Source organism: Prionailurus viverrinus, unplaced genomic scaffold (genome assembly GCF_022837055.1).
Source record: "Prionailurus viverrinus isolate Anna unplaced genomic scaffold, UM_Priviv_1.0 scaffold_42, whole genome shotgun sequence".
Taxonomy (NCBI): Eukaryota; Metazoa; Chordata; class Mammalia; order Carnivora; family Felidae; genus Prionailurus; species Prionailurus viverrinus.
In genome coordinates this window covers 2,174,965-2,202,400 of record NW_025927609.1, presented here as the reverse complement: position 1 = coordinate 2,202,400, position 27,436 = coordinate 2,174,965, and the positions used below count along the sequence as shown (strand labels likewise).

Below are 27,436 nucleotides of genomic sequence, written 5' to 3'. Positions count from 1 at the left end.
TTTTAGGCAAACCGTTAACAGAACGTAACACACGCGAAGAAAATGCACAAATCATAGGCGGTCAGCTTGCTGAGTTTTCATAGTGCACACAGTATGTCGCCACTCAGCTCAAGACACACAGTGTGACCTGCCTGCCAAGGCTGTCGGCCGCCAGCCCCGGGTCAGGGCTCCCGGGATGGTTGCTTTGCCCCAGAGCCCTTGATTCGGTTTCCAGGGATTGTCACGACCAGGCTCCCCGAGAGCAGCAGCTGGTCTGTTCTACTATCCCGGCTGGGTCCCCACTCCTGGGGGCCTGACTCGCAGGAGGGGCTCCATCATTCCACCTGACCATGCAAGGTGGAGGCCCCCGTCCTGGCCCAGGTCCCACCCCCACGTGATGTGGGTTTTCCAGGGGTCCAGCAGATATTTGCGGAAGTAAGGAAACAATGAATAAATGAAGGCTGGCTGGTTTTCCTGACCGAGCAGCCGTGTCCTCTCAGTGGGCCCGCGGCTGAAGACTGAAGGCCCTCCCTGGGTGCCTGAACAGGAGGGAGGGGTCCCTGGGCTCCTGCTACCAACTTCCAGAGAAGCGGAGTTAAAGCCGACCCTGGCCCGGAACTGCAAACACTCAGGAGTGCGGCAGGGGGCTGTTTGTGCGACCCCCGCCCCCAGGCCTCCCCTCCCGCTCGGGAAAGCTTTGCTGCAGGTTGACGGCGCCTGGACTACAGACGCGGACCCCGGGTAACGCGGCGCGTTGGCGGATCCGAGAGGTTTGGGGACCTGAACAAGATGCCAGGTCGGGCCGAGGTCGCAGGGTCCCCGGCGGCAGGGGTGCTGCCCGGCGTCCTCGGACCCGGGCCTGAGCCAGCCCCGCGCCGCACTCCCCGCCCCGCCGGCGCCCCCGGCCATGACCTCACACGTGGCGCGGGGCGGGGACAGCGGCGCGGGGCGGGCCCGGCGACAGTGCGCGGCCCCGGCGGGAGCGAGCGCGGCCCGTGTCGGCGCCGCCATGGCCACCGTGGACCTGGAGAAGCTGCGAATGTCCGGGGCCGGCAAGGCCATCGGCGTGCTGACCAGCGGCGGCGACGCGCAAGGTGGGCGCGGGCGCGGGCGCGGGGCCTGTCGCCGGGCGGGGGGCGGGGGGCGTCCGCCGGTCCCCGGGTCCCTCCGCGCACGCCCGTCCCCCTCGGCCGCGACCCGGGGGCGCGCGGCCCGCCGACCCCGCGCTGCAGCCCGCGCTCCCGGTGCCGGCGCCCTCCCCGCCCGCCGCGCCCCGACCGCCCTGACCGCCCGCGGACGTGCCTCCGGCCACGGCCTCTGCGCCCCGCCCCCCGCCTCCGGGGGTGTGTCTGCGCGGCCGCCCTGGCCCCGGGACGCGCGCTCCCCGCGTCCCTTCCGGGCAGCGCGTGTCCGGACCCCGTTTCCCGGAGGTCGCCGAGCCGAGGTCACTTGGAGCTGGACAGCCGCCTCCCCCCTCCCGCAGGCGCGGAGAGCCTCGCCCTTCCTGGTTCCGATACCTGGGGCCTTCGTGCCGCCCCCGAACCGCCGCCTCCCCGGCCTTCGGGCAGCTCTGCCGCCGCACCCCCTCCCCCGTCCCCGCCCCCGTCCGGGCTGGCAGCGCTGGGAGTGGCGGACACCCAGAACAGCCCTTCTATTTGGAGGCCTGGGTGGGGAAGAGGGCAGGATCGGAGGTGTGCTGGCTGGAGCTTGGGAAGTTTTCTAGAGCTGTTCTCACCTGCTTGGTGCAGGGGAAGCCCAAGCAGCCTTCTGGTGGCCTGCCCTCCCCCCCATCCCTCCACCCCAGGGGTCCTACAGCCCAGCCCTGGCAGAGCTGGGCTGCTGTCTATCCCCGTCCTGGAAGCCTGCTCTTGTCCTCGGTGCTGCGCGGTGGGCCTCTGGGCTGGGAGGGCCGGTGAGGCACCTGTCCTGAGTCCCAGGAGGAACCCGGGACTGCTGTGCGGTGGGACCAGGTCTGCCTCGGACCCTCCACCTGGGAGCCCCTGGGTGCCTCCCTCCAGATGAGGGAGTGCAGACACACCCCTCTCCTCCCCTGACTCCCCATCCGGAAGCAGGGAAGAGGGAGGAGGAGGAGGCTTTCCCAAGCCCAGGAGGGCAGAGTCAGCTGCTGTCTCCAGTGTGTGCTGAGCCCTCTCGGCCTGGTGTGGTCAGCGGGCAGCGTGCCCTGCTGCACGTCCACAGCCCCTCGTGGCCAGAGCACTTGGTGCCCGTTGGCCGGGCCTGTCAGCTCCTGAGGGCATGGCCCAGGGGCTGAGGTGAGCAGCCGTGGAGTGGAGGGAGGCCTTGCAGAAGCATCACCCGTGAGATCAGACCATGGGAAAGGCCAGACACATCCCAGGAGCGCTGGGTCCCTGAGTCCCTTCTTCCATGATGGAACGGCAGCCCCTGAGGGGTTGAGAAGGTGAAACGGCACGCATTTAGGCACGGGTGCAAAGCCCTGTGGACGGCGGGGCCTGCCCTCTCCCGGCACAGACTGAACAGAGGCTGGGGGATGGGTGGGGGCGGCTGAGGGGTCAGAGAGCAAGGGTGCTGCCCGCCTGACAGGCGGAGCGGGTGAGAGCGGAGCCTGTCTGAGCTGCGGGTCTCCACTCGGCCAGCCCGGCCCTGGTGCCTCGGCCATCTGGGTCGTGCTTCCTGGACGCGGATGCAGGGTGGCTGTCCGTGCACCTGCGTGCTGACCGCGGCCACCTTGCCTCGACCCTCTCCCTGCCGGCGTCCTCACTTCCCCAGACCCGGGTGGCCTCTGCGTCTCTCCTGTGTGCTCTCTGTGACGTGTAGGTGGGGGACCTAAGTTCCACAGACTTCCGGTTTAGGGCTCAGGGCCGACCCTGGAAGGAAGGTGCAGGGGCCAGCTGCTATTCCGGGGAGAGTGGAGCCTTTCTGTCCCGTAAGGCCCGAAACCAGGCAGTGGGTGCCCACCTTGGGCCGGCCCGCTCTCTTGCCAGGGCTGCCCTGACCATGTCGCTCCAGAGGGCAGGTTCTCGGTTTAAGGGTTCCCCATTGCCTTCCAAATAAAGGTTGACCTCCCGTGTGGGTGCCGGGCAGACAGCCGCCGTGCAGAGTGGGACCCGTGAGGTGCACTTCCCCCCGGATGCCAAAGTCCGCATTTGTTGGAAGGTGCGAAAACCAGACACCCTCATGGAGCCGAGGGCCAGACCTGGTCATGGTTGGGCCGTGACCCGAGCACTTCCCCGGGGCCTTGGTTTCCCCTTCTGTAAACAGAGGCGGGGGGGGGGGGGGGGGTGCAGCCTCACCCTTCCTGTCAGCCAGTTGTTCAAGGACACAGGAGCACTTGGTGCAGAAGTGACTAGAAGACTGTAAAACGGCACGGTCTGCCTGCCGCCCCCACCGTCGGTCTCCCCTGGGGCGAGCGGGGCCCTCCCTGCCCCCCAGAAACACGCAGGACCGGCCTGTTCCCGGTGATCGGTGTGGCCCGGGATGTCCTGTCTCTGTAGGCCAGGACCCGCCCGCTTCCCTCCCCCTCTCAGCGTCCCAGCCGGCTCTGCTACAAGTGAACCCACAATTAAAGCTGCTTGTCTGAGCCCAGTGTCACTGCATGGCCACCACTTTCTCACACGTTTTATTTTTCTGGGAGCTGCTGAAAAAAGTCACGTGATGAGCAGATGCGTGGACTTCACAGCGGTCCCTCTGGCAGCAGGGGGGTGGGTGGTGGGTCCCAGGGGTGGGTCGGGGGGGGGGGTCTGGGAGGGGGATCCAGCATCCGGGAGGCGGCAGCCTCCTGTTCTTCTGAACACCCCCCCCCCCCCCCCCCCCCCCGGCTTAGGGCTGGGGTTATTTTGAGAAAGAAAAGCAGATTAAAGGACAATTAAAAGGCCCTTTTAAGACACAGCACAGGGAGGTGTGCAGGGCAGGGGCAACCCGCCCTCAGGCCAGCCTCCGTGGGGACAGCACAGACCTGCTCTGAGTCTCGCTGAGACAGAACCGGGTCTGAAAGGCTGAACGTGTTAGCATAGCATAGCCCCGGAGGCCCTTTGCTGTCTGGGGCTCCAGGCGGGCCCGCCGGGCAGGCTGTGAGGCGATCATGACTGCGGGGCTGGCCCGTCCAGTGGCACGCACAGCCGGGGGCACCCAGAGAGACCTCCAGCTGGACGGTGGGCCTGGGTGCCCAGCCTGTGCCCTCCCACCCCCCGGTCCCCACCTGTGCCCTCTGTCCTCACCTCCTGTGTCAGAGGTGGGGCTTGGACCTTGAGCCCGCAGTGGGCCCCAGCTGGCCTCACCCCAGGGTACCAGGGAGCAGAAAGCCTGGGCCATCCAGGGCCAGTGAGCCAGGTGTCTGGCTGGGGGCCTGGGGCTGGGGTGGGGACGTGGGGGGAGGACACTGTGCTGGCGTCTCATCGAGGGCACCCCAGCTGTTGGGTGCACGGTGCCCTCTGGGCCCCTGCCCTGATTTTGTTCTCTGACACTCCACTTCCCTCCCTTTGGGGGTTCATGGGACATTTGTGATTCCTTTAGAGATAGGGTTCTCTCGCTAAAGTCAAGCGTGAAAGCTGTGAGCGTGGCCGGCTCGGGCCCTGGCTGGCCTCTGTGCTCTGCCCCCGACATCTGGGTGCCCCTGCACTTGGGCCCCCTGGCAATGGACATCGGGCAGCAGGACCCTCCGCTCGCTGTGACTGAGGAGGTGTCCGGGGTACATCCTGCTGCCGGCCTCCCCCGCTGGGGCTCCCCAGGTCCTCTAGCCTCCCTTTGAGACCTTGGCTTCCCGTCTGTAGAATGGAGAGAGTGGCGGGCGCACCTGCTTTCCGGGGAGCCCCGTGCCGTGAGCCTACACTGGCTCCTCCTGAGGGCCGCCGTGCAGCTGGGGTGTCTGGGGCCTGCTGTCTCCCCACTGCCTTCCAGGCCGCACACCCGGCGAGGCTTGTGTAACCGGGGTAAAGGGCCAGAGATGTCACTTTGGGGTCACCACGAGGAGCCCACACACTGTGAGGGACCCCAGACGCTGTGGAGCCCCCGAAGGACACCGAGCACATAGGCCCTGCCTGCCTCCACCAGCTCAGGGGCCAGAGAGGGGGGCCCGGAGGGCTTGGACGCACCCAGTCTTCCTCCAGGGAAAAGGCTCCGTGAGCATGGGACAGCACGGGATGTGTGTGCGTGCTCCGGGCGGGGACTGACAGGGAGGAAGGCGGGATGAACGGGGGGGTGGTCCTCTGGGGGAGACCAGCCTGGGGCACCTCCGTGATCTGGCCCCCAGACCCAGTGTCAGAAGATGGGACCCAGGGGGCGTGGCTCTGGGGCCACTGGGCAGGGTCCTTGCGGCCTTTGCCGAGCCTCCGTGGCTGCTGCTGTGACCATGTGGCCACTGGGACACTTGCTCCCTGGGCCAGGCCCCGTCCCACCGTCAGAGAGCAGCGGGGGGACCACTGTGCAGCCCCCACAGGGCCGCCCCCAACAGCTGCACTGCATCTCGTAAGCACCACTGTATGCTGGGGCCCAAGGTCACGGTGGGGGCCCGTGACCCCCGTGGAGGGGACCTCAAGCAGACCCCTCTGCCCTCTGTGGGTGTCAGTCTCAGAACCAGCCGTGAGGAAGGGGGCTGAGATTCCTCTGGGCATGGAGCATTTCCCTCCTGCTGTGCCTTCTCCTGCCCCCCGGGCAGCTGCCAGGGCATGGAGGGGGGTGTGGCTGGGTGACGGGGAAGAGGGGGTCCTGCTAGAGTCTGGTGGCTTCTGTTTGCACGTGTGGGCTGGAGGGCAGGAGCTGGGGCCCACTTAGCTGCACTGCCTGAGGCTGCTGGGTCCCCTGGTAGAGGCCGCCCCGGGGGCACCGTCCTCTCCGGGCTCACAGCCCTCCCCCGGGGGTGGGGGGGGCAGGGAGCTCGTGGCCTTGGGCCAGTGGGCACTGTCCTTGGTGTGCTCCCTGAGCTGCCCCCCAGTGCCATGGGCTGGGGGGTTCTGCAGCAGAGGGGGAGAGGTGGGTTTGGAAGGTGCTGTCCTGTGTCTCACGGCCCCTGCTTTTCATCTTGGGCCAAGCACCCACCTCGTCCTCCCCCAAGGGCAGGGCCTGGCCTGTGGGTCTAGGAGGCGGGCAGGGGGCGGGGGTCACTCTGCTGAGCTTCAGGGGCCGCACGGGGAACCTGGGAGCGGATGAGGCGGTAAAGGGTCTGGAACGTTCGCACACACCTGGTCTCTGGCTCGGGCCACTTCCGAATGGCTCGTCTGGGTCTCTGGCTCGTCCCACTTCCGAATGCTCCTGCTGCGGCTCACCTTGCGCCTGACCGGGCTCCCCGGGGCTGGACCTCGAACCCCTGGCTCGGTGCCCTGTGAGGTGCAGGGGAGGAAGGCCCCGGGTCCTGATGTGTCTGTACCTCCACTGATGGATGTCACCCCGACCCCCTTGCAGGTATGAACGCGGCTGTCAGAGCTGTGACGCGCATGGGCATCTACGTGGGAGCCAAAGTCTTCCTTATCTATGAGGTAAGGCGCCGTGCAGGGTCTCTGGCCCCCACACCGCCACTAAAGGGGGCCGTGCACGGTGGGGAGGGACTGGGCCACCTGGCCACTGGTCGTGGTTTAGAGAGCAGGGATGCTGACGTGGGGGCTGGTTAGGACGTGACAGGCGGGGAGGGGCTGGGCCCTGGCTCTGGGGAGCGGGTAAGGAGCCCACCCTGGGTGCTTGTGGGGGAGACCGCAGCCCTTGACATGCAGGAGGGTAGGAAGCTGTGGCCCTCAGGGGTTTGGGGCCTTAACCCCCACCAGTTGTCCTTCTGTTGGCTTCCTCCATCCACTCAGCCCTCCTGCACCCTTAGCAGCACTGGGCACACCGTGCGTGTGAATGTGTGTGTGAATTACCTAGTAATAACAGCTGGGCAACAGAGTATCACCGGGTAACCGAGTATCACAGGGCAAGAGCATCATCGCTCCATTTTGTTCTGCAGAATGGAGGCCCCTTGCCCCCCCCCCACCTATTTCAGGTTTGGGGTGACCCTTCCCTCCAGCCTGGTGCCCCCACACCCACACATGTGGAATCCCTTGCACTGTGTTGCCTGTGTTGTGTTACTTTGTTTTCACTTTTGACTAGGACCGTAGCAAACTGTAGCGACCCCGATCTTCCCTGCCACCGCGGGCTGGCTCCGCGGCCCCTTCACCCCCGCCCCAGGGTAGGCCGGTCCACACCCTGCGCTGGGTGGTGCAGGGATGTCGGAGGCAGTGAATGAGCCAGTGGTTAGGCAGCCTCCTCCCATGGGGCTCTGGACCCTCCGACCAGGCTTGGGTGGCTGGGCTCCTGCAAAGCCCCAGGTCTCAAAGTCTCAGGAGCCTCACGGGGCGGGGGGCCCACGCCCTGGTAATGGTCTAGAATGTTCTGGGGGACAGGGTGGGATTCTCAAGGGAGTGGCCTCGTTCCATGGACAAGCAGCCTCCAGACAGGAAGGTCCCCGCCCCTCCTCCCTGGGCTCGTGTGCACGTGACAGGTGTGTCCTTCATCTCCGTGACCTCCGTTTCTTCTGTTAGGTGGGGATGTCGGGGCACAACTGCTGTGACATCGTGAGTGAAAGCACTCGTCACACAGTCGTGACACCACGAGGGCTCAGGAAGAGGGATTGCTTTTACTGGCCCAGGAACCAACACCAGACCTCACAGATTCGCTGCCAGAGGGCTGGGCCCGCACGAGGGGCTGGAGAGGGAGAAGGCTTGGGGGGCGGGGTGATACGAAGTGCATAGGAGCATGCAAAGACATTCTAGAAGGTTCCGAGGCTAGGAAAGGACAATTGTGTCAGTCAGACTTTGATTTCAGCTGAGCTGACCGGCTGTCTCGGGGTTCCCGGGGATGCTGGGCGCACAGTGGGGCAGGGGCCAGACCGGCACTCTGCTTGGGCTCGGTGCCCAGTCCTGGGCTTTTGCAGACTGAGATCTGCCTGTTTGTAGCTGCTTGCTCTGGGCAGGGTCTGCTGCGGGTTTTCAGGTCATTTTCCTGCCTTTTTCTGCACGGGTTGTGGGGAGGGGCTGGCTTGTGTCCTAGTGGCAGAAAATTCTGGAGGGAGTCGGGGAGGCAGGGGGGGTAAAGGTCCTGGCCTGGCCTAAGTGGGAGAAAGTAGCTTGGTGGTCCCTCAGACTGGGGGCCGCGGTCCCTCTGTGGCCCCAAGGGCCTTCTTCTGGTTCTGGCTCCTGGCAGGGGGGTACCTGCCCCCCACCTCCACCGCCAGGAATGGGACCATTTGCCCTGTCTGCCCCAGAGCCCCGCTGCCCAAGACCCTGCAGCCCCGGGTGATGAAACAGGGTGAACTGGCTGGAGGGGACGAAGCAGAGGGGACGGGGCAGATATCCAGAGCCACACTGGGCTCTGGCCCCAGGCAGGACAGTGGCTCACTCACGGCTTCACTGGAGGAGCTGGGAGGGCTGCAGGGAGGCGGTGGCCCCGTTCCTCTCAGCGCAGTGGGGCTGAGTCTTTTCGCTGTTTATAAGTGCACGTGCCTTACGTCCAGACGGTATGGAGACCTCCAGTTAAGACAGGTGGGCCCCCTGATGGCAGGACAGGCCTCCTCCCAGGGCCGTCCAGGAGGCAGGTGGCTTGTGTCCCAGGGAAGCAGCACAGGGCCATCAGGGAAGTCAAGCCAGAACCACCTGCAGGGACTGACGCGCAGCCCCCCGGGATGGAGACTGGCCCAGAAGTCCCGGCCGAGTTGCTGGTGGGCGGGGAGGGGACCACGAGCATGTGTGGCCATGCGGTCCGCTGCTCACGCACCAGGAGACCACGGGCATCCCCCTTGGGCGTGTGTGTTCTCAGCAGCCTCGTCTCTAAGCCTCAAACTGGAGACCTCCCACATGCCCATCAGCAGCGGACAGATCGCAGCCCTATGGGACCGCATGATGACAGGGACCCATGCAGACACCGGGCTGAGGGGGAGGAGCCAGACTCAAGAGCAGACACTCTGGCTGTCCCCCCCCCCCGTCCCCCCACCCCATCCAATCAATCCCTTTAGGAGGCAGGATGGCGGCTTCCTCTGCGACGAGGGTCCCGGGCAGAGGGCCGCTGGGCACTGGGCTCGTTATGTTGCCGGTCTGGGTGACCTGGTGTGCGTGGCTCCAGAACTCAGCAGGCGGCCGGCTCCAACACCAGCCTCTGCCCTGTGTAAACTCTCTGATAAATAGGCTCTCGAGCCCTGCAGAGGGTGTTCTGGAAGGACCAGCTGGGCACCTGGGTCTCTCCAGCCAACAGCCCGTGACCGCTGGCTGCTGGCCACCCCGCTTCATCACCCAGGGCCCGGGGCTTGGCGGGGGGACCTCGGGGGGCAGGACCCGTGGGCCCACTTCCAGCCAGACGGGGTTTGGGCAGAACACCCCAGTGCCCTGCCCGCAGCCGACGGTGCTGTGGGGCGCCTGTCTCGCCCCGCCCCTCTCTGGTTTCAGGGCTACGAGGGCCTCGTGGAAGGAGGCGAGAACATTAAGCAGGCCAACTGGCTCAGCGTGTCCAACATCATCCAGCTGGTAAGGCCTGCAGTGGGACGGCCCCTTCCTGCCCGGGGGCACATGTGTAGACACGTGTGTGCGCGCCCACGGAAACACACACGCACGCCTTGCACCTCGGGCGGCTAGGCTCCAGACTGACCAGGTCATCGGCTGCTCCGGGGTCATGGGGACACTCGACAGGTGGCCTCTGCGACAGGAGATGACGGAGCTTTCAGAGCAGGGTGGGCAGGGGGGCAGGACTCTTTGGGAGAGGTGTGCCGTGGCCTCTGGACGGCCTCTCCCAGCCTCCACCTGGTTTTCCCCGTGGTCATGGTCCTGAGCTTCCCAGTGACTGAGGCGGCAGGCAGGCTGCTGCTGTCCTTCCCCACCTTGCCGGGGCCAGGGGCTCCTGGGAGGGGTGGTCTTTGCCCCCAGAGCTGGGTTGTGTGCATCCTTGTCACCTGTTTCTCCCAGGCTGCCAGCTGACGCCCTGTGTATTCAAGTGGCCAGTTATCATCATGAGCCCCGAATGGGTCAGCGGGAGTGGTGGGGGGCCAGGGCTGGACCCCGGTGCCCAGGCATGGCCACCCCACCAGTGCTGCCCACCCCTCCTGCCCAGGGCAGGCGTTACCTGTGGACCTTGCCCCTCCGGGCACCTGAGGGATAGGTCCAGTTTGCTGTCCCCGTTCCGTTCAGTCCACTGGGGTGGGGATGAGCTTCCTTCTCGGGCGTCATTAGACCCGCCCGCTCCCCCCCCCCATCCTGGAGTGGGGCTGCAGCCTGGCCACTCCCCTGTCCTCCACCCCAGGGGTCTAGAGAGGCGTCCCTCAGGCCTCAGACCCCGATCTGGCCATTTGCTCTTCTCTAACCCTGTGTCTGAGGGTGGTTGTGGCCTCTCTGCTCCGAGTGAGCAGCCCCGGGGAGGGGGCTTTGGGCCGAGTACTAAACTGGGCTGTGAGGCTTGCCTAAAGGCCAGCAGGTGGAGGGAGCTGGAAAGAGCTGGTGTTTGGGGAGGAGTAGGGAGCCCAGAACATGGAGGCAGGAGGAGCAGGAGGGAGACAGAGGGGGCAGGAGGGAGGCAAGAGGGGGCAGAGGTGGAGGAGGGAGATGGGGCAGGAGGGAGACGAGGAGGCAGGAGGGAGACAGAGGGGGCAGGAAGGAGCAAGAGGGGGCAGGGGGGAGACAGAGGGTTATAAGGGGGCAGGAGGGGGCAGAGAAAGCAGGAGGGAGACAGAGGGGGCAGGAGGGAGATAGGGTGGGGGGGGAGATGGAGTAGGAAGGAGACAGGGGGTAGAAGGGGGCGGGAGGGAGACAGAGGGTCATAAGGGCGCAGGAGGGGACAGAGAAGGCAGGAGGGAGACAGGGGGCAGGAGGGGCTCCCGGGAGGAATGCTGGGCATTTTCAGGAGGGCCCCAGGGAAGCTCCCGCCATCCTTCCTTTCCCGCCCCGAGGTGCTGTTGGGGGCACACGGGGAGGATTCGCTCTCTGCCTCCAGGGTGGTGCCCCTGCACCAGCCCACTGACTCAGGAGTCTGGCCGGAGCCTGTGAGGGCCGTGTGTCGGGGGAGCCCGGGACTGAAGGCAGGTCCCCCTGGGGCTCGGGGAGCTCCCCGCATCAAGCCCGCCCGTGTGCACACGTGTACTTGTGTGCTCACGCTCATGTGTACGTGCGTGCACACGCGTGTCCTAGATTTCCGAGCCTCCTCACTTCCTGACACGGGGAGATCCTTCTCCTCGTTGCAAATACCAGGAGAAAGGCACAGGGAGGTGGGGACGCGTGCCCAGGTTTCCAGAGAAGTCCCTGGCCTTCTCCGAGTTGTGCGGGGTCTGCCCGTCCCTCCCTGCCCCCGCGGTGCCCCCGCGGCGCCCCCAGGCTCCCTCTCGTCCCCACAGGGCGGCACGGTCATCGGCAGTGCCCGCTGCCAGGCCTTCACCACGCGGGAGGGACGCCTGGCGGCGGCCTACAACCTGGTCCAGCGTGGCATCACCAACCTGTGTGTCATCGGCGGGGACGGCAGCCTGACGGGCGCCAACATCTTCCGCCGCGAGTGGGGCAGCCTGCTGGAGGAGCTGGTGGCAGCAGGTGGGTTGGGGCCGGGGGGGGGGGGTGGGCATGGCGCCCCCAGCACCCCTGTGCCACCGCTGCAGGGCAGTGGGGACGGGCCGGTGAGATGCGTCTGGCCGCTGGCCGGGAGGAGGGGGCCCGGCCTGGCCCCAGGTCAGGGCAACCCCGGCCGTCTCCGGGAGCCTCGGGCTGGGCTCGGCCGGGAGTGAGGTCAGTGATCGAGCCCAGGGCCTCTGGGAGCGCAGCGTCGGGGACCCCCGGGCAGCGTTTGTGCTCCTGGTGGGGACGATGGCTCCAGGGTGACATCCTCTGCTGTGTGGACACGCCCTGTCTGTCACTGATTCCCGGGCGTGGGTTACAGACCTGGTCACCGTTCTCGGGGACAGAAGAACTAAGCGTTGGTAACGAAAGACAGAGTCCCAAGGTTGCCAGTCGGAAAGTGACCTCTTGGAGTTCAGTTCGGTGGCCCTAGTGGGGACCTGGCGATGAGGGGTGCCCCCTCCAAGGCTCTCTGGGAGGCCTCGTGGCCTCAGCGTCTGCGGTTCAGCCGCCCCGCCCCTCCCCCACCCCTGCGGCAGGACCTGGGGACCCGGTGCGGTACAGGGGGCCTCGGAGCCTGGGACCGGCGGGGGGGCCACGCTGCTAGGGGGCTGGGGGTGGGCGACAGGGGGCCAAGGGAGCAGGGTCAGGCCGGCGGGGCCTCAGGGCTGGCTCCTCATGCAGGCAAGATCTCGGAGAGCACGGCACAGACTTACTCGCACCTGAACATCGTGGGGCTGGTGGGCTCCATCGACAACGACTTCTGCGGCACCGACATGACCATCGGCACGGACTCGGCCCTGCACCGCATCATGGAGGTCATCGACGCCATTACCACCACCGCCCAGAGGTGAGCGAGCCCCCCTTCCCCCGCCAGCGAGCTGGGGTCCCGTCTCCCAGCCACGAGGCCCCAGCTGTGCACCCGGTCTCCGTTAGGCCGCCCGCCGGCCCCGGAGCAACCGTGCGTCCCCGAGGGGCCTTCAGGCTGCCGGCGGGGACCCCCGGGCCCAGGCAGGGCGCGTGGCCTTCGGCCCCAGGAGCAGATCAGTGAAAACCGGCCCAAAGGCGGGCTGTGAGCCCAGCCACGGGTGGCCCGCACTGCAGGGTCTCGGCTGCCCTGGGCGTGGGAAAAGCCGTCTCTCCTACATCTGCTGTGTCTCCAGGGCGTTTCCCTGGCAGGGCGGGGGCCGTGGGCGGTGTGGCACTGCCCCTGTGCCCGGGCTGCTTCTGCTGGGCTGTGCCCGCTCGTGCAGCTGGCCCGGGGGCGGCACTGACGCGTCCCCCTGTTCCGTGTCCACAGCCACCAGAGGACCTTTGTGCTGGAGGTGATGGGGCGGCACTGTGGGTAAGGGGACCGCCCTGCCGGGCGGGAGGGCGGGGAGGGGCTCCTGGGGAGCAGGCCTGGGGCTGCAGCGCCTCCGCGGGGCCCGAACGGTGCAGGTGCTGACTTGGTGCCGAGGGACTGGGGGCTCGGGTGTGGTGAGTCCCATCACAGCTCAGAGCCATACGTGGTGCTGGCTACACCCCGCCGCCCGCTGGAGCCCCTAAGCGTCCTGCTCGCCCAGGTACCTGGCCCTGGTGTCCGCCCTGGCCTCGGGGGCTGACTGGCTGTTCATCCCCGAGGCGCCCCCCGAGGACGGCTGGGAGAACTTCATGTGTGAGAGACTTGGGGAGGTGAGTGTGGGGGGGTGGGGTTCTCCTGGAGGTTCCTGCCGCAAGCCGCTGGGACACAGAGAGATGGGTGTCCCCCAGGAGCGTGGCCTTGGGCAGAGGAAGCAGGGGAGGGCGCTCAGGACGCAGGCCTGGGCGGGCCTGGGCTCGGCTCCTTGGTCAGTGCTGACATGGGGAGAGGGCAGGCGTGGGACATGGTCGTGCCGGCCTCCGGAGGCTGTGGCCGCTGAGCCTGAGCCAAGGGAAGTAGCCTCATGACGATGGGTGGATGGGACACCGGGCAGTGACCCCAGCAGACGAGGCCCCAAATGGGCCATGGGGGCAGGATGGGAAGGCAGTGGGGGCTGAGGCTTTGTCTGGGGGAGGAGCAGGGTGTTTGGAATACAGTTCGGGCCGCCCCCGGATGGAGTCTGCCCCGGGGACCCCCAAGATGCCCCAGCCGGCACGGGCTGGCCCCTCAACCAGGCCAGGGCTCAGTGGAGGACAGGAGGACCCTGAGGTGGGGGGACTATGGTGGGAGTTGGGGGGGGCCTTCAGATCAAGGGGCTGCGGTCTGGATTTGAGGCAGGGGGCCTCACGGTTGTGCTCCGAAGTTCACGTTCAGGCCAGGACTGCGACCTCAGGGCGAGCACAAGGCAGCCCAGGGGCTTGGCCCTTTCTTCAGTTCAGGAGCCCCGGGAGGTCAGTCTGACGGGTGGGCCCGGGGCTGGCTCTCGAGTGTCCCCGTCCCCGTGTGACGGTGAGGGTGGCATCAGTCTCATCCACTGCGGTGTTGCCTCCAGCCCCTTGGCCTTGCATCTCTGCTCAGGGCTGGTGAAGCCGAGGGCAGGGCCACGCGGAGCCCAGCAGGTGGGGCTGGCCGGAGGCCCATGTTGTCCTTGGGTAGAGTCCGGGGCCTCGTGGCTTTCACCACGTGGAGCGAGGCTCTGTAGCATGGTCTCTGGCTGACCTCGGCCTTGGCTCACTCGCTGCGACTTTGGGGCTGGGCCTTTCCTAAGGTGCCTGCCCTCAGGGTCAGTTCTTTCCTGCTGTGTGAGGCCCTCGGGCCCTCCCTAGGCTTCCCTGAGCCTCAGACACCCTCCGTGAGGTGCGGGTGCTACCCCTTTTTTACCCACCTCCCTGCCTCTTCTATTCCACCTGCGGCCCTGCCTCTGGCTCCCTCACCTCACCTGTACCACCATCACCTCCTCCAGGCAGCCCTCCACTCCCACTTGTCCCTCCCACTGCCCTGGACCCCACAGGAGCGGCTCAGGCCCTGTCTTCTCTGAGGCTCTTTGGATGCTGGGGGGCAGACACGGCTTGTCGGCCAGAGTGAATATTTTGTATGCTTTCAAAGAAAGAAATGATTGAGAAGTGTTCTCCCCAGAGAGCTTTGGATTTGTGATGATTAATCCCACCAAGGGCTGGTGCAGGATGCTGTGGGTCCCCTCGGTGCCCCATTGGCCCCTCCACAGCCCGGGGAGGGGGTCTCACGCCAACAGTGCCGGGTGTCCAGGGAGGCCTGGGTGGTGGCCAGCGCTGTGAGGTCACTCCATTCTAGGGCTAAGAAAACGGAGGCCCGGAGGCCTGCCTCAGTGTGTCAGGCCAGCTGCCTGAGGATTGATTGGCTCGCGGACCTAAGTTCAGGGTCCCTCTGGCCCCATCCCAGCTCCTGGCTCCCGAGTCCCGAGGGGGCTGCAGGTGTTCCCTGGGAGCATGTGCAGCGACCTCCCTGTACCGTCTGCCCGGTTGCCAGCCCCAGGGCCCCCCGTCCTCCCCTGCTGCCCCCACCTGCCAGGTGTGCGGGCAGAGAGCCCTCCTCCAGCGCCTCCCCCACCCCCGGGGCGGCAGGGGGAGTAGGGTCCCCGTTGGCACATCTCAGTCCACGCCTGCCCTCTTCTCATGTGGATTGTGGGCCCCTTGGTGTGGACCCCAGGGGAGGCTCGCAGACGGCAGGTGTCCCGGGCAGATGTCTGCAGGCGGGCCGCTGAGCCCTGGGGCATCTCTGACCTAGACTCGGAGCAGAGGGTCCCGACTGAACATCATCATCATCGCGGAGGGCGCCATTGACCGTAACGGGAAGCCCATCTCGTCCCGTTACGTGAAGGACGTGAGTTTGGGGGGGGGGGGGTCACATGGGGTGGGTGGGGCCTCGGTGGGATGGGCACCCCTTTATCTCCAGTGCCAAGTGCTCTTGCTGGGGCCCGCCCCCAGCACCCCATAGACAGCAGGCTCCTGGAGGGAGCTTCTTCATTCCCGGTGATAGCCAGATGCGGGGTAGGTGTGCCAGGGGCCCCCCGAGAAGGCCCGGCCCCGAGGCTGAGGTGTGACCCCACATCTGTCGCGAGCCTCCTGCCCCTGGCTCCCAGTCTCCATTCAGAACACGTTCCCTGCAGGGCCAGGCCCGTTCCCCATCCCAGAGGCCGAGTCCAGGCCCCCAGTGCCATCCCAACGATGGGGCCCTGCCCCTGCCGGTGACCCCTCGGGGGGACGGTGACTCCCACCCTGTGCAGGGCTCACAGCCCAATAACAGACTGCGGGGAGCCCTTCTTCCCTGTGACCTCCACCCACCTACCACGGTCCACCCCCCGGGCCCCGGGCCCCCGTCCTGACAGGGCACAGCCCCTGGGAGCCTCTCCTCCCTTTCTTGGCTGCCACACTGTCCGCGTGTCCCCGGTCAGGAGCCAGCCCACCTGCTGCGTCTGCACAGACTCAGGGCCTGGGGGAGCCTGACCCGGGGGGCTGAGGACCAGGATGCTGCCAGCAACAGGACCGGGGCTGTAGGGACGCCATCACACGTCCACACATGCAGAGAAATGCCCCCCCGCCCCACGGGAGCTCCACATGCACACACACACACACGCCCCGTGGGCACGAATCCTGAGCCGGCTCACGGGGCCCTGGGGGGCTGACACCCTGGTATCCCTGAGATCGGGAGGGGCGAGGACCAGGGTTAGGGGCCCGAGGGGTGGCAGGGCAGTGAGGGTGGGCGCTGAACCCAAGGACCCCTCCCCCCCCCCCCCCCCGGCCCCGACTCTCTCCCCATGAGCAGCTGGTGGTCCAGAGGCTGGGCTTCGACACCCGTGTGACTGTGCTGGGCCACGTGCAGAGGGGAGGGACCCCTTCGGCGTTTGACCGCATCCTGGTAGGTGGGGCGCTGCTCTGTCCCGGGCGTGCACGAGTGGGTGAGCGCGGCAGGCATTTTCTCGCTGCCGCTGGTCTCACAGATGGAATGGAGACAGGGCCCCTCCATTTCTGTGTGGGTGGGAAACGCAGGGCTGGGGACCTGTGTCCCCGCCCCTCACCTCAGCAACCTGGGCTCCCGGGCCCCCCGGTGATGGCTTTTGGCCCCCGGAAAAGGGGGCGGTGCGTGGAGGGCAGGACCCAGGCTCCGCCCTTCTAGGGTCTGAAGTCTGGTGGTTCTGAGTGTGGCCCACAGTGCCAGCACGACAGCTCTTATGACCTGGGGGAGGCCCTGGGGAGGCAGAGACCTGGCCTGTGGCCTGAGTGCCGTCACTGATCAGCCCAGCTGATCACTGCTGGGTCCCACCTCGTCCTCTGCAAAGTGGGAATCCTGTGCCACCAGATGGAGACAGGGTCTGGGGCCCGGAAAGTCCCCACGGGTGGTAAAGTGTCCACACACGAGGGCTGGTTACCCTGCGCCTGGGGCCTGCACCTGCCTTCCCCAGGAGACCCCGTGTGCTGTCCCCCTAGTCCCACACAGAGAAGCAGGGACGCTGACCCCGGACAGGGGCCTTGCCCGCCTGGCTGGGCACTTTTTGCAGCCTGCACGAGGCTTCAGCACTTGGGAGAGCCTCCTGAGGGCCCCAGGACGGCGGGACGGAGCACTGTCCTCCTCGCAAACCTGGGGGGCAGAGATGTGAGGGGACGGGTCTAGGTGTCCCCTGCTTATGAGAACAGAGTGGCCTGCCAGTTTCGTAGAAGCTGGTGGAAGACACAAGGCGCCCGGGTCAGAGACAGAGGAGAGCAGGTCCTGAATGTCTTGGCCAGCCCAGCCCACCAGCCCTCCTTCTCACGCATGCTGAGGTGTGGGGTGGGGACACAGGAGCCGTGACCTGGAGCCCAAGCCAGCAGCCTTGTCTGGAAGCCCGTCCCGCCTCCCACCCGTTGCCGTCAGGCTGAGCGACTGGGGTGTCCTAGCGGGGCTGTCCGAGACCCCGGAGGGGCTGTTGTGAACGGTGGTCACATGAAGTCATTTCTGGGATCACCTGCTCCAGAAGCTTGGACCGGCCTGTGTGTGGGTGCACGTGGCTCGGGGGTGGGCCGCCCCTCCCTGAGCCCCGCCCGCCCCTCTCCCTGCTCAGAGCAGCAAGATGGGCATGGAGGCGGTGATGGCGCTTCTGGAGGCCACTCCCGACACGCAGGCCTGCGTGGTCAGCCTGTCGGGGAACCAGTCCGTGCGGCTGCCCCTCATGGAGTGTGTGCAGGTGGTGAGTGACCAGCCCCGCCTCGGGCCGGCCAGGGTGGGGGTGCTCCCTGCAGAGATGCCTCCGGGGGGGGTGCTTTGCCCCCCTGCTCTGCTCACCCGCCCCCTTCCCGGCTGGCCGGGACCACCCGTCCCTCCAGGTCCTGTCAGGGCACAGGCCCCGTCCCCACCTCATGTCCCCACCCTGTCCCGCTGCTCCCCTGTCACATGCCACCTCCTGTCGCATTTCGGGGTATCGGGGGCCTACAGCCCTCCAGGGAGGCGAGGGAGGCGTGAGCGTGTCCTCAAGGTGGGCCCCACGAGAGGTGTGGGGGCGGCCGGAGCTCACTGAGCTCCTGGAGTCGGGCGGCGGCCGTGAGCGTGCCCCGGGCCTCCTCCAGCCTGTACCTTTCTTTTGGTGAAGACAAAGGAGGTACAGAAGGCCATGGATGAGAAGAGGTTCGACGAGGCCATCCAGCTCCGCGGCAGGTGAGGGGCTCCCGGGGCCCGGCGCCGAGCGCAGTCTGTTCCACAGGCCCTCGGCAGACGCCCACGTGGCTGTGCCCCTGGCCCTCAGGGCGCACGCCCTGGCAGAGACCCTTCCTTCCGAGTGTGTGTGGCCAAGCGTAGAAGTGGAGCAGCAGGACGGAGGCTCAGGGTCCCTGTGACGGGGGAAGCGGGCGGGCTGCGAGGTGGACGGGAGCTGCCACGCAGGGTGGAGGGGAGAGGGGCGGCTGGGGCGGGAACCCGGAGGGGAGTCCACAGAAGGAAGGTGGGGGTCAACCTGCAGCGGCCGGGAGGGCTGGACCCGCAGCACCCCCTCCCCACCCCCCTGCACAGGCCGGATGCGGGGCTGTCGCTTTGCTAAGAGGGGCGTGGGGGCCGTGCTCTTCGGGGCTTTTTGTAGCCACCAGAGTGGGGTGGTGAGCCACGCTGGCGTCCAGCTTCTTCGTGGCCGCGTGGTGGGGCCACGGGCTGTGCTGAGCTGTGTGGCTGTGGGCTGTGCGCTGCATGAGGCATGACCGGCTTCCCTTCCAGGAGCTTTGAGAACAACTGGAACATTTACAAGCTGCTCGCACACCAGAAGGTCTCCACAGAGAAGGTGAGGGGGGGTGAGCTGCAGGGCCCTTGTCACCGTCACCTCTGGAGCCTGCCCCTGGGTCCGCCCGTCCGCGGAGCCGGGGTCTGCCCTGGGAGCAGGAAGCTCTGAGCTGGCCCTATGGACCCTCCCTCCTGTCTGGGTCAGAGCCATGAGCTGAGAGGCTTGGCCTCTGCCTGACCAGCGGGTCCCAGACAGCCGGCGTCTGGGCCTGGAGGTGACCTTGGCCGGTCACGTATCAAACAGCTGGAGAAAATTAAGTCAGGCCTATAGGCTTAGGTCAGGACAGAGGGGAGCTAGTGCTTATGAAATGTTATAAAACAGCCCAAAACCTCATGAAATGGGCTTTCTTCAAAATAAGAATGATAACGGGACTTGTTTCTGAAACCCGGGGATGAGGAAAGGGTCCCGCTGGGACTGTCCCAGCCAGCGGGGCCCTGGCCCCCATCTGTCCCAGGGGCTGGTCAGGGACAGGCCGTACCCCCAGTACAGCAGAGCTGTCTCCATGTCCCCTCCTGGAACCGCTGGCGTGACCACATCTGGGGCCACAGGGCTGTGTGACCAGGACCCACCAGAGCCACATGTGACCACGGAGTCCTGGCCACGAGGCTGCCTGTAGCAAGGTGGGCTGTATGTGCCACACGCACCGGGTTCTGGGGACACGGTCTGGAAAACAGTGGAATAGTCCGTTGGTAATTTCTTCGGCTGATTCTAGGTCGGGGTGATGTTTTGGTTACCTCCCGCAACTCCGGTACTAAAATAGCGTCACCCGCTTCTTTGCACTTGATGAATGTGGCCCCTTCCGCTATGCATCCGTGCCGCTCGCCAAGATCTTGGGGCGCTGGCTGCTCTGAGCCCAGGGTGTGGGGTGATTGCTGGAGGCTTCAGGACAGGCGCTGGCTCTGGCCCGAACCCGCGAGCTGCCCCCCACGAGCTGCACTTGGCCGAGAGCGACCAGAGGACTTGAGCTGATGAGCCGGGCGGGCCTGCACTGTGGCTCATTTGGGTCTCTGCCAGGAACTTGTGGGACAGATGTGTGCCCTTCCCAGCGGAGTCCACTCGCTGGACGGTGTGCAGGCAGGCAGGGGAGCCTGGCCCCTTTTCCGGGGGCCGCCCCCTCGCTGACTTGTGTCTGGGCTGGCTGGCTCCCCCCCGCCCCGCGCTCACGCTGCCATCTCCTTCCTCTTGTCTGAAGACCAACTTCTCCCTGGCCATCCTGAATGTGGGCGCCCCGGCGGCCGGCATGAATGCGGCTGTGCGCTCGGCGGTGCGGTCTGGCATCTCCCAGGGCCACACGGTGTATGTCGTGCACGATGGCTTTGAAGGCCTGGCCAAGGGTCAGGTAGGTGCGGCTGTGACGGCAACCAATGGTTCTGCGTGTGTGCTGGTGTGTTTATAACCCACCCCCAGCTTGTAACAAGGACCGGGGGGCTCACGGTAGAAGTCTCAGGCAATGCCCCAGGGCAGGTCCCTGAAGAAAGCGGATGAGAGGCCCTCGGGAGAGGGGCCTGGGGCTCTGCTCTGACCTGCAGTGATGGTCAGTGCCTGGCCCGGCCCCCTACAGCTGCACCTCCCCACCGCAGGTACAGGAAGTGAGTTGGCACGATGTGGCCGGCTGGCTGGGCCGTGGCGGCTCCATGCTGGGGACCAAGAGGTGAGCTGCTGGCTGATGGGCCTGGCTCCCTGGCCACCGTGGGCAGCGGGGGGCGGGGGATCCAGAGGCAGGCTCAGGAGGAGTGGACGTTGCCGGGGGAAACCAGCCCCGTGGCCTGGACTAGGTCCTCGCTTCTGGCTGGCGGCTGGCCCGCGGTGGGCTGCACCCCCTCCCCAGACCACCTGTGCACAGGAGAGTGGCCCGGGTGGCCCCCCGCCCGCAGAAAGCATCTTGTCAGGCAGCTGGCGGGCAGCTCCCCCTCCCCTGTCCCACTGTGGGCCCCACTGACGCCCGGGCGCTGAATGAGAATCACAGCAGCACATCTAGGGCTGGCTCCCCCCACCGCCACCCGCGCGTCTCGATCAGGTGCCGTGTGGGAGCGTGTCCTTCTGTCCAGGCGCTCTGGGCCACGTTTATTTGACTTCTGTCCACTGCAGGACGCTGCCCAAGAGCTACATGCAGAAGGTAGTGGAAAACATCCGTACCTACAACATCCAGGCCCTGCTGGTCATCGGCGGCTTTGAGGTGCGGGCCACTGCAGGGAACGAGGTTGGGGCAAGGACCCTGGAGAATGTCTTCTCTGCCTGGGGCCGCTGGGGTGGCCCTTCTGGAATCCCCATGCTCCTGGCTGGGGAGTCACACCAGTCAGCCGACTGATGGGGCCATGGGGCTCGGTGTGGTGTTCGGCTCTGGGAAGGTTTTTACCTTCTCCTATAGGCTTCACAGAGTTTAAATCCGTGCTGGCTCCCAGGTGCTGGAGAGGGGGAGGGGGAGGGGAGAAGCAGGGGGGTGGGGGGCAGCTCTGACCTTCTGAGCAGCAGCTCTTGGTGGGGGTGGGCAGCCCCAGGGCAGGAAACCCTGTGGCCTCCTGGTCCATCCCCACTCTGCTCTGGCCTGTTCCCCCAGTTCCCCCCCACCCCAGTGAGGTGGGGTCCCTGGGAGGTGGGGCCACTGGGAGGTGGGGCCCCTGGGAGGTGGGGTCCAGGGAGGTGGGGTCCCTGGGAGGTGGGGCCACTGGGAGGTTGGGTCCCAGGGAGGTGGGGCCACTGGGAGGTAGGGTCCCTGGGAGGTGGGCCAACTGGGAGGTGGGGTCCAGGGAGGTGGGGTCCCTGGGAGGTGGGGCCACTGGGAGGTGGGGTTCCCAGGGAGGCGGGGCCATGGGAGGTGGGACCCCTTGGGAGGTGGGTCCCTTGGGAGGCGCGGTCCTTGGGAGGAGGGGCCACTGGGAGGCTGGGTCCCTGGGAGGTGGGGCCCCTGGGAGGTGAGATCCTTAGGAGGTGGGGTCCCTGGGAGGTGGGGTCCCAGGGAGGTGGGGTCCCTAGGAGGTGGGGCCACTGGGAGGTGAGTTCCCTGGGAAGTGAGGTCCTGGTGAGGTGGGGTCCCTGGGAGGTGAGGCCACTGGGAGGAGGGGCCACTGGGAGGTGGGGTTCCAGGGAGGTGGGGCCCCTGGGAGGTGGAGTCCCTGTGAGGTGGGGCCACTGGGAGGCAGTGTCCCTGGGAGTCGGGGCCATGGTAGGTGGGGCCACTGGGAGGTAGGGTCCCTGGGAGGTGGGGTCCCTGGGAGGCGGGGGCTACTGGCAGGCGGGGGCCCTTGGGAGGTGGGGCCACTGGGAGGCGGGGTCCCTGGGAGGCGGGGCCATGGTAGGTGGGACCACTGGGAGGCGGGGTCCCTGGGAGGCGGGCCATGGGAGGTGTGACTACTGGGAGGCAGGGTCCCTGGGAGGTGGGGCCCCTGGGAGGTGGGATTCCTAGATGGTGGTGTCCCTGTGGCAGCTCGCAGACATTGTGCTGTGCATGGTAGGCCATCGTTGGTGTGACATGGTGCTTGGCCAGCCCCAGTGACAAATGCCCATTCTTGCCCTTTCCCTGAGGTACCCCAGGCCCCCTGCAGCCCGCCCGGTGTCGAAGGTGGTCCCAGCAGGGTGGGCGAGTCTCCTTCCTGTCCTCCTTGGGGCCCCGTTTCCCTGGCTGACGGGCTGCGGAGCCCCTGGGTGGGGTCCGCCGGGTCGCGGCCCCGGGGTGGTTGCAGGGGTCCCGGCACCCAGCCCCAGGCACATAGCGCATCAGCTGGGGAGCAGGGCCGAAGCACCCCCGGGCTGGGAGCCCGCCTTCGCCGCCCAGCGCAGCCTTATGCGCCCGCAGGCCTACGAGGGGGTGCTGCAGCTGGTGGAGGCGCGTGGGCGCTACGAGGAGCTCTGCATTGTCATGTGCGTCATCCCGGCCACCATCAGCAACAACGTACCGGGCACCGACTTCAGTCTGGGATCGGACACCGCCGTCAACGCCGCCATGGAGGTAGGTGGGGTGCCAGGCTGGACGTGGGCGGGCGTGGGGTGGCCCCAGGAGAAAGTGGCGAGTGGCACGGTGGCGAGCTCCCAGGTGGGCTGTCCCTCGAGGCCTCATGGGTGGCAGGCAGGACTTGGCTCTGGGGTCACTGCGGAGTGGGGACGGTGGCTGTCAGGGCCAGAGCTGACTCAGCTGAGCTAATGCACGTGTGGACGTCGGGCCACGGTTCTGTCCAGTGAGCAGCCACACGTGGACGGGGGGGAGCCCAGCCCCGTGGCTGGGACGTGGGAGGGTGGGCACTCGGGAGAATGTGCCGTCCCTAGAGCAGGGCAGGCCCCATTTGGTGTTCCATGGGGGCCTCCTCACGGCTCTCCACCTCTAGACCTCTCCCACGCCATCCGTGGCCCCACAGGGGGCTTTCCCCCAGGGTCCAGCACTTCTGTGTTCGGGGGGCCCCGGGGACTGAACCCAAGCAGCTTCTGCGTCACGCTAGAGAAAGGAGAAAGGAGAAAATAAGAATAAAGCAAACAAAAGACTACAGACCTCCCCCGCCCCATCCTGATCTGCTGACCCGGACCTGTGGTCTTGCAGGGGTTTTCTTCAAATTCACCCCCACCCCTGCCATCCTGGCAGCTATATAGGGGCCACCCATGGCTCCTCTGAAACTTCTGTGCCTCTGCCCCTCACCAGCACCAAACATCGTCCTGTTTTTCATGCCTCTACGACAGGAAGAATTGTGTTGTTTTCCTCTGTACCTTGATTTTTGATGAAGTTGAACTTTTGTTTCTATATTTATTGCCCATTTATGGGTTTTATGGAAAATTACCTTTTTCTGTATTTTGTCCATTTTCCTCCTGGTGAGTTTTCTTTTGTATTTGTCAGTGCTCTTTATGTATGTAGGACACCGATCCTTTGGCAAACATTGGAGCTGTTTCCTCCACTTTGCTGGTTGTCTCTTACTTGGGGTTTAGCCTCATGGTTCAGATCCCACTAACCCACTGGTCTTGTTGGTCCTTTCTCAATTCTTTGTTTAATGTTATAATTTTTTTCTCAAACTCTGAACATTTGGGTTAGAATCATCCTGTGTCGCATCATCACTGGCATCTGTAGGATGTGTACCTTCACGTGTCGCCTCGTCCCTTGTTACAATGACCCTTCGGTGGCTGGAGCGTCGCTCCGTGTACAGATGAGAGGAATGAGGCCCAGTGTTTCCCTGGCCCCACGTCAGAGCCTCCTGGCCCCATCCCTGGCCTCCACACGCTAGGTGCTGGAGACACCCCCATTGTCCCCCGGGCGAACAGTCGCCCCAGTTGAGGACCTGATTCTGAGGGCCCTGTGGAGAGCATGCGGTGTGGGCTGTGACACCCTGGGCAGCTCTGGGGGGAGACCCGGGTCCCTGAGGGGCAGTGGCTCCCTGTGGCCCACGGGGAAGTCCCCGACCACCTCTGGCCCCCAGAGCTGTGACCGCATCAAGCAGTCGGCCTCGGGGACCAAGCGCCGCGTGTTCATCGTGGAGACCATGGGGGGCTACTGCGGCTACCTGGCCACCGTGACGGGCATCGCCGTGGGGGCCGACGCCGCCTACGTCTTCGAGGACCCTTTCAACATCCAAGACTTAAAAGTGAGCCGAGGCCCCGAGCCCTTCTCCTGCCATAGATGTCCCGGCGGGGCTGAGCGGGGATCCTCTCCTGAGACACACACGAGCCAGGCTGGGGGCTCCCTGCCGGCGAGGGGACCCCGTTCATGACCCCCAGCGCCTCCTCCCCGACCCCGTGCAGACCTCCACCCAGCGTCCGTGTTGTCGCTGCCGTGGCCTCCTGGCCCCAGCCACCCACCTGGCTTCGCGGCCCAGCCCCATCACCAAGGGCCCCGCCAACGTCAGCCGACCTGCGTGCGTCCCCGTGACCCCTGGGTCACACTGGCCCTGCGGTTAGCCTGGAATATTCCTTCCCAGACAGCATTGGGGCTGTGGGTGGGTGCTGTGCGGCTGCCGTTCTCGCTCCAGGCTCACCCTGTGTACCCCCCATGCCCGCAGGCCAACGTGGAGCACATGACCGAGAAGATGAAGACACACATCCAGAGGGGCCTGGTGCTTCGGTGAGGCTGCCGGACCCGGAGGGTGGCTCGGGGCTGCTGAGGGGCACCGGACCCTCCCCCAGCACTGGTCTGTGGCCGGGCCCGGCGGGGGCTCAGCGTCTGGACGAGACCCGAGCCGGCCCCGGCCCTCTTTCCAGAAACGAGAAGTGCCATGAACACTACACCACGGAGTTTCTGTATAACCTGTACTCCTCCGAGGGGAAGGGCGTCTTTGACTGCAGGACCAACGTCCTGGGCCACCTGCAGCAGGTAGGGGCCCAGGGGCCTGGTTCTGGCCTCTGCCTCCATCTGACCCGAGCTGAGGGGCCCCAGGAGGATATGGCAGGATGGGGACCCTTCCCTGTGCACGACCTCGTGGGGCACCCGACCCTTCCCCCTCATGCCCGCGCTCACCTGCTCGTCACCCCTCCGTGCGTGTGAGGGGTGGGGGGTGAGGCTCCTGTCCCCCTGAGTCCTCACCACCAGGACAGGGCAGGGCCGGGACCCCTGTGGCCACCTCCGCCCTGCCTGGTCCCCTCCTTCATGGCCTCCTGGTGGCCCTGCAGGAAGCCTGCGCTGTGCGGGGCCCACAGGGGCCGCCCGACGGGACGGGCAGTCAGCCCACCGCCCGGCCTCTGGAGATGGCTCTTAGGCTGGACTGGGGTAGACAAAAGGACTGGGGCGCCGCAGACAGAGATGCAGGGAGCTTGGACGGGATGGGGTGTCAGGAGCCGGGAGGGCTCTCCTGCGGTCACGGCGGGGCCGTTCTGCTGGGCTCCTGCCAGAGCCCCCCCCCCCCCCCCCCCCCGTCTCTGGCGTGATGGAGGCGCCCTCACCCACTGCGTTTCCAGGGCGGAGCTCCGACCCCCTTTGACCGGAACTACGGTACGAAGCTTGGGGTGAAGGCCATGCTCTGGATGTCGGAGAAGCTGCGGGCCGTCTACCGTAATGGTGCGTATGTGGCAGGAAGGGGTGGCGGCTCCGGGCCTGACCTCGCCCTCTGCCCGGACCCAGGGTTCAGGGCAGCCTGTGTCCACAGGGCGGGTGTTCGCCAACGCCCCCGACTCAGCCTGCGTGATCGGCCTGCAGAAGAAGGCGGTGGCCTTCAGCCCCGTCACCGAGCTCAAGAAGGACACCGACTTTGAGTGAGTGCCTCCGAAGAGAGGGGTGGCCTGCCCAGCCACGCTCGGGCCCTGACCCCACGGAGCTGCCCCGTCTGCCTGCCCAGGCCTGAGCCCAGGCCGGGGCTCCTCCCATAGGGTGGGGTCAGCGGGCTGGTCCGGCTGCGGACACCCCCCTCGCTCCCCCAGCCAGCCTGTGCTGAGCCCCCAGAGACGGACACCCCAGATACCGCTGCCTGGCTCCACTCCAGGCGGTGTCCCGGTGCTCAGAGGATGGGGTGCCCGGGTTCTCAGAAGATGGGGCATCTGGTGCTCAGAGGAGGGGGTGCCGGGGTACTCAGAGGAGGGGGTGTCCGGTGCTCAGAGGAGGGGGTGTTGGGGGTACTCAGAGGAGGGGATTTCCGGTGCGCAGAGGAGGGCGTATCTGGTGCTCAGAGGAGGGGGTGTCGGGGTACCCAGAGGAGGGGGTATCGGGGTACCCAGAGGAGGGGGTGTCCGGTGCTCAGAGGAGGGGGGATTGGGGGTACTCAGAGGAGGGGATTTCCGGTGCGCAGAGGAGGGCGTATCTGGTGCTCAGAGGAGGGGGTGTCGGGGTACCCAGAGGAGGGGGTGTCGGGGTACCCAGAGGAGGGGGTGTCTGGTGCTCAGAGGAGGGGGTGTCGGGGTGCTCAGAGGAGGGGATTTCCGGTATCCAGAGAAGGGGGTATCTGGTGCTTAGAGGAGAGGGTCTCCGGTGCTCAGAGGAGGGCGTGTCGTGTGTCGGGGGGCTCAGAGGACAGGGTGTTGGGGGTGCTCAGAGGAGGGGGTATCTGGTGCTCAGGGGAGGGGGTCTCCGGTGCTCCGAGGACGGTGTCCCCAGCGCTGACCGCACCCTTCCGCCAGGCACCGCATGCCGCGGGAGCAGTGGTGGCTGAACCTGCGGCTCATGTTGAAGATGCTGGCGCATTACCGCATCAGCATGGCCGACTACGTGTCCGGGGAGCTGGAGCACGTCACCCGCCGCACCCTCAGCATCGACAAGGGCTTCTGAAGCTGCGCCCCAGCTGCCTCTCCCCGCCCCCTCTCTCCCTCCCTGGAGTCTGCGGGCGGGCGGTGGGTGGGCGGGGGCTGCAGCCCTCTGGGTCTGGCCCCACGGTTTCCCCCTCTCTTCCGCTGCCCGCCGGGGGGAGTGCTGCCCCGGGGGGGGGGGGGCGAGGGAGGGGGCCTCCATGTGGGGACACCACTGTCCTGCTGTGGGCCCTGCTGTGACCCTGCTTCTGTGTGCACTGGCCACCCTGGAGGAGAGCTTGTCACCTTTTCTGGAAATAAAGTCACCTGACTGTGGAGGGTGACCGGTCTGCAGGGAGCAGGCCCTCTGTGATCTGGGGCGGTGGGGGGGGTGGCAGTGGGCAGCTGGTGGTGCCCCCCGACCTGCACACACAGGGAGGGCCTGGCCTCCCCCAGGCTTGGGAGCATTTCTGAGCCTGGCTCTGAGCCCTGGGCACCCTCCTGGAACGGTCCCCAGGCTGCCCGGGCTGGGGTCTCGGCAACAGAGCCAGAGACCCAGGGGCAAGCAGCTGATCTGAGCGAGGGAGTATCCGTGGAGACACTGGTGGAGGTGGGCGACGAGGGAGGCAGAAACGT

General features: G+C 66.4%; 1 protein-coding gene across 1 annotated transcript; it reads left to right on the top strand.

Moving 5' to 3' along the window:
• The first annotated feature begins 943 nt into the window (after positions 1–943).
• Positions 944–27,136, top strand: PFKL (phosphofructokinase, liver type). Its single transcript, XM_047847006.1, has 22 exons — positions 944–1,073; positions 6,355–6,428; positions 9,360–9,437; positions 11,291–11,480; positions 12,186–12,351; positions 12,802–12,846; positions 13,067–13,175; positions 15,166–15,261; positions 16,204–16,296; positions 17,477–17,602; positions 18,002–18,066; positions 18,616–18,679; positions 19,872–20,018; positions 20,260–20,330; positions 20,768–20,855; positions 22,473–22,625; positions 24,073–24,237; positions 24,652–24,713; positions 24,851–24,962; positions 25,544–25,643; positions 25,732–25,837; positions 26,696–27,136. The coding sequence occupies exons 1-22, from the start codon at positions 989–991 to the stop codon at positions 26,841–26,843; spliced, it is 2,343 nt and encodes a 780-aa protein (XP_047702962.1). The 5' UTR covers positions 944–988; the 3' UTR covers positions 26,844–27,136.
• Positions 27,137–27,436: the final 300 nt, after the last annotated feature.